Raw genomic sequence first — 13,332 nt, forward strand, 5'->3', positions numbered from 1 at the left:
TTTCTGATTTGACATATGTTGATGCTGAAAATGTTATGGGTATTAACATTGGTATTGAATACATTAAGGCACATTTACCACTGTAATTACTGCTGCATAAAGTGAATTTCAAATCTGGTCTATGCATAATATGATTGCCCTCAAGGACTGAACTTTGTTGGCACACATTCAGTATGTTTCTCTTGCATTTCCTTGTTGATTGGGGTTGAAAAGAAGTGAAATATTGTCTATTATTTGTTGCCATAAATTGTATTTCAAATTGTCGCTAAGGCTATAAATTCACAGCGACTAAATCTCGGGAACCTCAAGTAAAAAGGTAAAGTTTCGAACTTGCATTAAAGAATTGAGAACAGAAATTTCTACACGTGGTGAAGTTTTGAACTTGCATTAAACAATTGAGAACGGAAATTTCTACACGTTGTGCAGTTTTGAATTTGCATTAAACAATTGAGAACGGAAATTTCTACACGTTGTGAAGTTTTAAACTTGCATTAAACAATTGAGAACAGAAATTTCTACGCGTTTATCTTTAATAAATTCTAGTTCATATCTTTAAAAACAAGAATGCACACATAAAATTGTGATTTAGGCATGTTTAAATTTTGATACAGAAGAAGCTTTTTAACTCATGGCAAAACAAAGAATGAAGAAGACGAATAATAAGAGCAATAAACTTCCATTTAATAGAATAAATTATTTGTTCAGTAATAACATCAAGTTGGCTGACTAGACACACTATGGCAGAAATAGAAGTTTGGAAAGACTGATGCATATGGTGAAGCAATTGACTTACAAGAAATCTGACTGAAAATGAATAAGATATCACAAACAGATGAAAATCAGAATTCCATTGGAAAGTCCAGCTCACATACTACACTCAGATGCTCCAGAGCAATCCACCATTTTATGCATAAGTGAGAAACCATTTTAGTATACCCTTCCATTTGAAGATAATTTGAGTCTGTTTAGACTTCACCCACTAGACACTAAGTATTCCAGACTAACGGAATTTAGTCCTTGTAGATGCTAAAACTGCCAGGACTGCGTCTCCACCACAGCAAAGACTCGCATGATATAAGTCTCTAGTCTCCTTTTGATTGTCCCAAAGATATGCGTGCTTGATACAGATGCGTGTCAGGTTCTTGGGAAAATCCCATTCTGGGAATGATATCAATTATAAACTTAGTAACCTTTGGTCTAGAGATTTTGACATCTCAGATTATTTAATTACGTGTGAACAATTCAATTCGACCTGACAAAGAAAATGCACATAAATTTAAAACCTTCTTATAAGTAAATTATCTAGAAAGAACACTGCAAATATGGTCCATCACATTTTTAGAGAGAATGAAACCAAGGTTGCACAGAGCATGAGTGAAACAGGAGCTTTTTCAACCATAGGCAAACAGACAAATTTTTAAGACACATAATAGAAAGTAGACCATTAACTTATGAATGAAATAGGTGATCTAGAAACTGTCAACTACATGACCTAATAGTTATGTTTACAAAATAGACTATCTGCACACCAAAATATGAAGCCCAAGAGCTCCAAAACTATAAACTGAGCTAGTTTCTAAACACTTCTCTATAGAATAAGTGTTCCACAATTGTGAAAGCAACCACGTTGGCAAATGTTGTAGCTACGGGGTGGCACGGCCATCCATATTCCACCACTCGTTGACAAGCAATGTTCCACCATCTCTTATATCGGGATCCTCGTCATTAGTATCATCTTTCATTCTTTTCATCTTGTCTAGCCTTTGCCTCTACCTCAATCCTCTAGGGACATCAGTGGACACCACACAATTTTGATGAAACTACTTGATCCAAGCCTTAAAATATGGTTGAAAAATATTAACATGCCTAATCAATGATTTTGATTTCAGTGAAGGGTACATTTTTTCTAAAGGCATGACAAAAGAGTTCAACAATCAACACCACCAACACTAGGGCACATATAGGGCTTGGTGCTCTTGATTAATTGGTAGTCACATACCCTCGTATGTGATAGAATCCAATGAATTTTCACAATCCCATTGGATCCTATAATCCTAGAATTTGTTAAGTCCAATGTTGCAAACATCGGCATCAAGATAAAATCGGCAAGGGTCTAAGAAAACAAAAAATGTAAAAGTCAGGCAAAAATGGGCAAAACATCAACAAAATTAATAAAAAAAAAATACAAAAATATTCATTTTTTTTCAATTTTGTAGGATCTAAAGCATGCACAAAATAAAATAAATGCATTGACACATAAATATGAAAAGAAAATTAATATATAAGATGTGTAATATATCTAGTGCTACATCACACATAATAGTAATTCATGTCCTGAATCATGAGTCTTGCTTGACTCAGCCTCAAAATATCAACCAAAAATATAATAAATGTATCTCATATCATGAGTCATATACAATGAAATGAACCACTAAGTAAGTTCTAACTTCTAACTAATGATTTCCTCTACTCCTTTTGCGATAAAATGTAATGGTTTTTCCTCTAAATGAAAAAATCCCTTGGGTTGGCATTGGACTCTAATGTCTTCTATAAGAAGTAGGAGGTAGACTACGTCCTCTACTAGTGACCATGGTAAGTGGTGTCACCTCTTCCTCTGCTACCTCTCTCTCCTCTATAGAGGCTAACTCAGAGTTGCAAGGGAGCGCCCCCGCCCCCCCCCCCGCTCCTGCTCCCAATTCGCGCTTCGAGCAAAAGCAGCTCCGAAACGCGCTCCCTATAAAAACACTCCTTGCATTTTCGGGAGCATTTAACCTTTTTTGCAAAAAAAAAAACAGTAATGTTCCAAATGCAATTTTTTTTCAAAGAAACAAATAAGTTTTGAGTGAGGCAACTTAATGATCAAGCCTATCGCCCTAGTATTGATATGCGATTCATGGTAATGTTAAATTCTTAAAGTAAAAGTGACAATTAAGGAGAATGTCACTTTTACTTAAATTTTTAACATTACCATGAAATGACTCAGGATGATTGAGAGTGGTTCTGACCTCAGTGGATTTCATATGGAGAAAGTAGAATTTTAGATTTCATTCAAAGTCCAGCAGACTTATTAGTTTTCCAGGTTTTCAGGATTGGGGGATTGCAATGTTTCCATTGAATTTTGTCATGCATTAGGGTATGGAACTCGTATTTAATCAAGAGCATCAATCCCTCTATGTACCTTGATGTTAGTGACATTGGTTGTCAAACTCCTCTATCATGACCCTCCTAAAAATGTACGCATCACTCAAACAAAATCTTGACTTGACATGCTATGCTTTTTCTATCTTATGTTAATGCTTAGAGGGTGATATTAATGATAAAGATCCCTATACATATACAGAGGTAATGACAAAGATACCTCTGGATATTAATGCTTAGAGGGCGATATTAATAACAAAGATCCTGATTTTCCAACAAGACTAAAAAATTAGACATTTCTCGTGGTGGCAAAAGGCTCAAGCAGAAGCAATAGATAATAGATTTACTTGTATTTTCTAGCTTCTAGTAGTTTTTATAACTATTTGACTCTTTCATATTTATTATGATATTTTTTTAAACAATATATGACAATTTAAGTTTGAAGTTGGCAATTATAACTCATTAGTAATGAATTATGAATATGATGCTTCATGAAAGTTGAAAGTTGTTTCATTTCATTTCATTTTATAACATTTCATTTCATTTCATGTTAGATATTATTTGTTGTAATGGTTACACTTAGCTTACAAGTACAAATTTGGTGATCAATGATGATAAATTTTATATATTGAATATTGAAAGCTTGAAACTTTAAGATTGATGAATCATGAGACTCAATATGTTGTATGTTACTATGTTACTAACTTGTGGACGTGGTTGATGAAGATTACCACTTCTAGATGATTGTTGTTATATGGTTCAATCTATGTTTTTTTATGTTTTTTTATATCTAATTCATCATTCTTCATGTTTTTGTTGAGATATATGTATCAAAATATAAAATATATATATATTTTATAAAAAATGCTCCAGGATTCGCTCCCAAACCGGGAGCTTCTGAAAATGTCGCTCCCGCACACATTTTCGCTCCCACTCCCCGCTTTTGCTCCCGCTCCCAAGTAACACTAGGCTAATTCCTCCACTGCCACATCTAACCAATCAGGGACCGATTCCATGACAAGCCTCTCGGCCTCAACCCTCCATGCAATAGTGGTGTCAATCCCATCCAATGAGATGGCCTCCACATCAAGTGTCTTTTGAAGTTGCCTCACCCACAATCAGAGATTGTAGTAGATGTAGACCATGTCGTTAAGGTGTTGGGACTCCAACCTATATGAGGGTCTTAATTTCTAAATTAATAATTATAAAAATAATAAATTATAATTTTTAATGAATTCAAAAATTTAATTTGAAAAAATTTTAACCTGTTGCGTTTCTTGGTGTGTATTTTTTCAAATACACTCCAGTTGCGCTCGAATCCGGAGGAGCTACATGTTTGGTCGATCACTCGAATGGAAATCTTTTGGAGATTGGGTACTTTGCCACCATGGCTTTTCCACCATGCATCTACAACAACTAAGAGAAACATAAGAAAAAAAATTGAAATTTGAAAGCTGAATCCATGTATAAAGATACAATGAAATTTGAAACAAACTAAAGTTTACCTGCCATTTCGGTCTTCCTATCCTGGATAACCATGTCAAAGCTAAACGTGTCACCTACCATCACATATATCTCCATTTCTTTAGAAATTTTTGCACGTTCTGCTGGAGATGACACCATCTTCTAAACACAAGTAAAGAATCGAACCATGATTTCAGCATCAAATCTGAAACCAGAGGAGTAAGAAAATGTGGGGTTTAGGGAGATCCCTGCAGTATGAATGGGATGATGGAGTGTATCGTTCATGTTGACCATGTACATGTCAACAGTCCAAGAGACAGAATACAAAGCAGTGTGTTGTCGCCCGCATTATACAAGCACTGTGACAATCGCTCAGGGCGGGGGCTATCACTTTGATCCCCGCCCACTCCGTTCTAGTTGTCTCCCAACAGCAAGCTATGGGGGTAGTCCCTATGGAATGAGGTGAAGGAAAACAAGTTGGGAACCAACTTGCTAGGGAGACACGGATGAGTGGCCTAGCTACTCAGTAGAATTCAACAAGATAATGATTCGATTATATTTTAAGTATAAGACCAGTGCCTTATGGAGTCACAATTCTTTCTTAATGTAAATTAATGCCAAGTAATAGGATAGACACCCGCTGCTTGAATGATTTACTAACCTATATGATGTACAAATCCTAGGATCTATGTGTGATGCAATGATCTTGGTTATTTTTAGTTATTTTTAGTTATGTCTAAATAGAACATCTCTCCTAATTGTTTTGAGAAACCGTCTTCAGAGTAGGTTGTGAAATGAAATCCAACGGGAAGCAAGCAGTGGCCTGATTAATGATACCTCCCCCTATGTTCCACCCACCCAGTGCCTCCGATGCTACAAAGACTGTGGCTCTGACAACAGCAAGTTCACTGTGTTAACCGCTAAGAAGAGTTGAATCTCTCAAGCTAACTGGAAAAGGGTTGTCTTAGATCTCTATTAACCTAGCTCATGCTAGGAGGTAAATTTTAATGCAATCTAGGACTAGTATGCTTGTGCAAGAGATTATGGGTGAGACTTTTAGGTGAGATTACTTGAATGTTTCTTTTAGTACTTAGTTATATTTTACCGCAGTTATGATTGTAATTACTTCACAATCTTTAGAAAAAGGTAATCTCAACCAAAAGACAAGGGCTAGATTTCAACAATGCCAACCAGAGATAAGATATCCACAAGACACAATTGCTCAAAAATATAGATTCACAATAGATAAATAATAGAGAAGCAACTAACCAGTGATTTAGTATGATAAGCCAATGACCATTATCCACAAAAGACTATAAGATAGCAAGTTTTCTTAGCCAATATTACTCAGCACAATATGATTTATCAATTTTCAAGTTAAGAACACTTAGATACAATCTAGATCACCACCAATTAGATGCACAAATGAAACAAGTTATTTGAATACCACCTGGATTAGAGAGACTTAGGAACAATTTATGTACTTAAACCAAAGATTTGAAATGTGCTTAGAGAGTGAGCTTATTAGATGTGAATTTTCAAACTTTATAGCATATAAACTCACAAGGAAAACACAATGTTAGCCACTTCCACAACATCAATGCTAGGAAAAATATACAATAGAGTGTAAGACAATGAGAGCACTTATGAAATTTATGTTCCAATGACCTCACAATGAGCAATAAGTAACTATTATGACAGCAATGACATCAGCAAGTAAATTAGCTTCATATGCCCAATTTAGAATGCAAATACTTGCCCAAAGTAATGAAAAAAACCCAATTATCAAATCAAATGCAACCATGGTAAAGGAAATCAACATCCGAAAGACCAAGAAGATTTGACTAGGATATCTCCATGGAAGATATGAAGACTCTGATGGAGTCTGAAAAAGAATGAGACCCTTGACAATATATATCTTTGGGAGATGTGTCGATATGCATGTAGGATGTTGATGCAAACTAGAAGATGTCATGATGAAAGACTATCACAAAGGTAATGTTGATTTTAATGTTCATTCCTTTATTTTTGAACAAATATCTGGATGGGTTTAAGCAAGGCTGCCAAGGGAAGATCTATGGATGTCTTCCACCACTTATGCACATGTAGTAACATGAAAGATCCTTAAGTAAACATGGCATGAAGAAAGCAGCGTGGCATGAAAGAAGGCTAGATATGGACTGATGGGTCACTTTCTGATGATGACATGGTTGATTCATGGATGAAAGTGATGAATGGTCTATTGAGATGTCAGTGTTGTCATTGATGGCCATATGGATTAAATATAGCATAAGCACTGAATATATATATATATACAGACAGACAGAATCCCAAACGCTTTTGACACAAGGAGCAAGAGGAGCAATACCAAAGAGAAGAATGAGAAGCAGTTCAAAGAGAAGACATCAGGAGCCAAAGGAAAGCCATCGGAAGCCAAGACAAGCCAAGGAAGAGCAGATCCAAGAGAAGACCGCAAATGCCCAAAACAAAGAGCCAAAAGGAAAAAGCAGTGATATCGAAGGAGCAAAGAGAAATGATATTTCAGAAGAAAGCCAAAGAAGAACCCTATCGGAGAAATATCATGTCGGCATTTTTATATCTACGTTTTTTATTGTGTGTCACCACTCATAACTCCGATCTCTGATAAGCCCTGATCTATGACTCTGATCTCTGAAGTGTGATATGGACCTCTGATCTTCGATATGCGATATGGACCTCTGATCTCCGATGTGTGATATGGACCTCCAATCTCCAACTTCCGATATTCGGACTCGACTTGATTTAAGTTGTTTTGTCTTCATAAATTGTATTTGAGTCATAATGAAATGTATTTATCAGAAGAAAGAAAAAGGATTTTTTTATTATTACTACTATTATGACTTGTTAAAGCATGGGTTTCATGCTTGGGTCATCATGTTTTAGGTCAAACTCCTCATTGAGGACTTATAAGTTCTGTGTTGAGTCATTAGAGTCATTGTCCATTTAATGAGACCCTTTTTGGGTTGTTGAATCATGTAAAAAGAATTATTATTGAGTAAAATAAGTCATTTGTCACCTCCACACCAAGTCGGCGCTTACCTGATCAAGTCGGCTCACATGAGCGTAATTCGAACTCCATAAGAGGCTATAAATACAGTGCAGTTCGATTCATTTAGAGGACACACACACAAGTTCGATATAGAAGAAAGAGGAGCAGAAAAAGTGTGAAGTTGAGGGAGGAGATTTGTTGGAGAAGGAAAGTCGAAGTTTCTAGGTTGTCTCTCTCTCACACGTGTGGATTTACTGGGCTATTCACTGGGTCAAAGTTCTGCGCTGAGAAGTTGAAGTTTTGTTGCTGGGGAGGTTGAAATTTTGTTGCTACTTCTAGGTCGAAGTGTTGTTTCAAGATTGAAGTGTTGCATCTAGGTCGAAGTTCAGTTGTTTCTACAAGGTTGAAGTTCTAGGTCGAAGATTGTTGCTAGAAGGTTATCATCTACAGAAGAAAGGAAGGGTTGACTTGGTGTCTGGAGGAAGTTTGTGTTTAGGTCAAGGAGTCTTGGGTCATCTCGTGAAACTAGTAAAGGAAGAGTTGTTGATTGGGTTTTCCTCTAGATAGGGGTTTTGCCCTGGCTGTCTGCCTACATATGGTGTCTTTGATCTTCATGTTATGGTTTTGGTAATTGCCTGATGAACTAAGATAAAAGAAGAACATAAGAAAGTTAATAAGAACATAAGAATATGACAAGTAATTATCAACATAAAGAAAAAATTTCTGCCTTTCTGATTTTTCAACATTCATAAATATGAAATGTACTTTTAGTTCTTGTATATTGTAAAAAGAAAGAAAATTGTATTATTGTTATTTTTGTAGCATGGGTTTCATGCTCAAGGTCTTTTATTTAGAGGTCAAGCACCCATTGAGTGCTTCTAGGGTTTGTCCTAGGGTCAAGAAGTCAAAAGAGTCATTGTCATATGAAGAAGACCCCATCGGGCACATTGTAACATGTAAAAAGAATTATTTTTGTATTTAAAAGTGTCAAAATACCCTCCAAGGCCAAGTCGGTCTGGCAGCTAAGAAGTCGGCCTCATTAGGGCATGTTGTCCTCCTTGGAAGCCTATATATAGGAGGGAACTCAACCTCCTATGGACACTCACTCATCTTCTCATCATCTAAGCGAAGGAGAAGCAGAAGAAGGCTAGCGAAGAAGGAAGAAGGATGAAGGTTTGGGTTATTTCTCTCTCTCACATGTGCGAAGAAGGAAGGCTAGGGTTTTGATGTTGCAAGGTTGAAGTTCAAGAAATCGCAGAAAGAAGGTCGAAGGAAGGTTTATTAGGTCACCTACAAGCCCTAGAAGGAGGAACACAAGCGAAGGTCAAATGAAGCCTTGGAAGCCCTGAAATTGCTCACACGTGTGGAAGCAGTAACTGCTGTCGGGGCCAAAAATTTCAGACGTACAGAGGAGGCCGAAATTTTGTAGTTGGGCGTCGAAGTTGTGTAGCTGGAAGAGATTTGACTAGGTTTGACTTGGACATAGGAAGCACATCATCAAGGAGATCAAACTTAGTATTGGAAGGGTATTGGTCTTGGTCTAGAGGTCTTGGAATTTGTCATTTGAAGAATCTATAAGAAGAGAAGAGATTTGTGGGTTTTCCTCTCAAGTGGAGAGGTTTTGGCCCTGGCTTGCAGCCTACATCTTGTGTTCTTGTGTATTGTTGATCTTCTTGTTTTGGTAGTTGTTTGATGATAAGAACAACATAATAATAAGAGAAGAAGCTAATAATTAAGGAAAATTAAAAATACATCTCAAGCAATTATAAAGTCGAAAAGAAACCATCTTAGTTGCATCCCTATAGATTTTTCAACACGAAAAAACCCTAGAAGCATGAAAAACATGCTTTTACCTAGAAGACCATCAATAATGAGCATGAAACCCGTGCTTTAAAATAATAACTTTTTCTTTTCTTCTTTTGTTTGTTACTTAAGATATATATTGAAATGAGTACAATAACGATTATTAAGACCGAAACTAGTTACATTTCCAACACATCAATGGTTTTAATTTTGATTTTAAGCCAGTATTACTCAGGGTTCAAACCTAACTCCACACTTATTAGGCATTCATGTTCTCTTTAAATCAACATCATGAATTCCTAGGAGATCTCCCATCCCAGTGCTCCTCTAACCCAAGCATACTTCACTGGAGATTTCTGATGAGATTTTGTGCATTAGTGGTGGTATGATTGCACCCTACACTTTCCGTGTTATGCAATGCATCAGATTTCAAAAGCTATCACCTTTGTAATATGCAATGCAGAATATTTCAAATTAAGAAATTCATACACTCAAAATTTATTGAACCATGGTACCTGCTGTTGCAGATCACTAACATTCTGTTCCATGGCGCGAACTTCCTCTTCAAGCTGTTCTATTTGATTATGGTAATGGTTTATCACCTCTCTTGTCTCTCTTAATTCAGTTTCCAAGTCCTGAAATGATGGTGGAAAATTCTCTCTACTGCAAAAAAGTACAATATTCTGATATATGAGAATAAGTAGAAATTACATATAGCAATTCAGAGACATAGATTGAATTTCTTCATTCTTCTCTTGGATTCTTTTATATTATCACGAACACAGGGTAAGGGATCCAGAATCATATGTCGGTGCATTTCTTATAAATGGTTTAAGGAACAACCATAGATAAGACTTTCTACAGAAACTAATATACTAAAGCTACTGAATGTGATAAATGCCAAACCTCAACCAGATAAGTATTTACATCTCCCCTGCAGCCAACAGAATTTTCAGTCACATCTGCGAAGTATATACTAATGGCACTTAAATGCAGCAGTGTATCCTAAAGCAAAGCAAATAATGAAAATTAAAAAGAAATGTATACTCAGCATCATTTTGATTAAACATGACAGTAATAGACAAAATCAGCAATATCACATTTTACCTCATTGGAACATATCTAGTTCCCCGCAGCCTTTACCAGCACAATAAAATGGGTATGTATTGTCAGGATTTTCTGACATAGAGACAGGTCAGACATAGAGACAGGTCAAGGGAAGGTGAGTTTTGAGTTTTAATGATCCATAAATGGTAGGCCTATGGCCTAGCCATTTCATCAACACAGATCTCTAAGGAAATAAATAACGCTCTCTACTGCTAATCACCAAAAGGCATAAAAAATAATGGCTCTGCTTCATACTTGCTTAATTACTCCACTACTTGCTTCTGTAGACTTACCTCTGTTCAACAGAAGCTTTCCAAATCTGTACTCAGGATATTCTGACTTAGAGACAAGTCAAAGGAAGGTGAATTCTGAATTTTAATGTTCCATAAATGGGTATGTACTGTCAGGATGTTCTGACATAGAGACAGCCCAAGGGGCAATGAGTTTAGTTTTAATGATCCATAAATGTGTATGTACTGTCAGGATGTTCTAATATAGAGACAGCTTGAGGGAAGGCAAGTTTTAAGATTTAATGATCCATAAACGATAGGCCTACGGCCTGTCCATTTCGTCCACACAGGTCACTGCAGAAATAAATAATGCTCTCTGCTGCTAATGACCTAAAGGAATAAAAAATAATTGCTCTATTTCATATTTGCTTCACTACTCAACTATTTCCTTCGGTCAACATACCTCTGTTTAACAGAGGCTCTCCAAACCTCTTCTCAAACTGCAAGTTCTCTCCACACATCGAATGGAAAACATGTGGCAGCATTGTAGCTATACTCCAATGATCAAATAAATAAATAATGGGTGAATACAACAACGTTGTAGTGTATAGTACTGTAACTAATTGAAATGTTATGTACTCATACAAACCCACCACAAAATAATGAACACCCAACAAGAAGCAACTGCAAGATTGGATGTAGAATGTGGTTAATCAATGAACCAGCAATACACTCAACCAGTCATTTAAACCAATAAAAAAAGCTAGGCTAACAATGTAGTTCTGTTATAGTTCTCATGGTTTACATATAATGCAAAAACGGATTAAAACCAAAACAATGTCAAGTATACACAACGATTAACACCATGAGACAAGAAAGATTTTTTTTACACAAGAAATCCAAACGGGAAAACCAAGTTCTATGAGATTTTCATTGGGAGGAATCAAAAAAAAAGGTAAGCTATAGCTTACCTTTTAGCAGAAACAAATTAGCAGCTGGATTGAACTCAAGAACAATCTTTGCTCATGCATGGCCAGGTACAATGTCTCCTTTGTCCTATAATCTTTGAGTTGACTGCCTCTTAAAGCTCTCCCCTTTATAACTGTCCTTCATTTCCTCTTAGTCTCTGCTCTCCTCTATTCCTAATTTCCATCCAATACACTTATTTTCCAAGCCTTCACCTTTAATGGGCTTCCTTGGAAGGCCAACCATCACAATGGTTCGTTTCAACTTCCAAGTAAATTTTGAACATTTTTGGAACTTTCCCAAAAAAACAATTAAATTCTTATTACAATATTTACAAAGATATTTTTGACGAGGATCCAATTTAGATCATTTAAACTTAGGAGCTTGGGATAACATAGTTACAAATCATATATTAAAGTCCATGGAATAAAGGGCGTGTTTGTTTTAAATAAATAAATAGCTACAAATTGTAATATCCCTTAGGGTAAAATTTCCCTTAGTCTTTGGAAATAAGATATGACAAGTTTTGTATTCTAACTAGCATCACAATATACTTTGATTTTTGCAACTAGAGGCAATATTGAAATGCAATAAGACAGAGTAATCATGTATTCAACAGTTCATTCGCTTCTATTCTCTCGATATCACCCAAGGTTTGCATGTTACCTTAGTCGCTTCGCTAGATGTTGGTACAAACATGAAACTAATTCAGCAATACATAAGTTGTTTAGATCCACAGTATTGATTTCTAGTAGCATCGGATGTGCTCTAAGCCTCAAAATTTGCAAGGTGGCTTGGACACATGTATTCCAGAATACCCAGAAATCGTTTTGAGAAATTCCACCAGGAGAAGGTTTTATTAAAATAATTAATTGTTTTTAATGGAGCCCTAAGTCTAAACTTAGGGAATTAAAATAATTAAAGGGTTAGATATCATTTTTTGGGATTCAACTGCATTAAGAAAGTCATTCATCTATGACCATTTCCATGAGAGATAATCATAACTGACTAATTTCTCATGATTTTTGAATAGTCCACTTAGCACTCATTGCATCAGGTGATGCTCACAGGGGTGAAGAAGTGGAATTGAAACAAGTGAAATGAATCACATAGCGTCAATCATCACTTCCGGGGCTTGCACCCGATAACCAGGACTTCCCAGGAGGTCACCCATCCCAGATCGCCTCTAGCTCAAGCACACTTAAATGTGGAGTTTTCCCCACAATCAAGCCCACTTAGCTTGCTACCTTGTTTGCAAAACCTTGGCAAGTATTGTGCCTCATGAACCATTCAAGTAGAGCTCCCTTCACTCTTATGTATTTAAGTATTGAGGGTCTTTCGCAGTGCATTATAAATTTATATTAGATATCATTTTTTGGGATTCAACTGCGTTAAGAAAGTCATTCATCTATGACCATTTCCATGAGAGATAGTTGTAACTGACTAATTTCTCATGATTTTTGAATAGTCCACTTAGCACTATTCAAAAATCATGAGAAATTAGTCAGTTACAACTACCTCTCATGGAAATGGTCATAGATGAATGAATTTCTTAACGTAGTTGGATCCCAAAAAATGATATCTAATATAATGCAC

The 13,332-nt window shown here is 36.1% G+C and overlaps 1 protein-coding gene across 5 annotated transcripts in view; it reads right to left on the bottom strand.

The window, feature by feature from the left end:
• Positions 1-646: 646 nt before the first annotated feature.
• LOC149221197 (uncharacterized) overlaps positions 647-13,332 on the bottom strand; it is a 90,463-nt gene continuing 77,777 nt past the window's right edge. Inside the window, exons 4-5 of one of the 5 annotated variants that reach the window (XM_089385034.1) lie at positions 9,949-10,096; positions 647-1,158 (exon numbers count right to left, since the gene is read on the bottom strand). In XM_089385034.1, coding sequence (XP_089241160.1) covers positions 1,135-1,158; positions 9,949-10,096 — 172 coding nt within the window. In that variant the 3' untranslated portion in view covers positions 647-1,134. Of the gene's footprint in view, positions 1,253-9,948; positions 10,097-13,332 lie in introns of those variants that run through there. The other 4 variants (XM_089385033.1, XM_089385036.1, XM_089385037.1 and 1 more) reach the window with 4 other exon arrangements.

The sequence above is a fragment of the Pinus tabuliformis genome, chromosome Q (genome assembly GCF_031772625.1).
Source record: "Pinus tabuliformis cultivar Carrire ecotype Pingquan chromosome Q, CPIR1, whole genome shotgun sequence".
Classification (NCBI taxonomy): Eukaryota; Viridiplantae; Streptophyta; class Pinopsida; order Pinales; family Pinaceae; genus Pinus; species Pinus tabuliformis.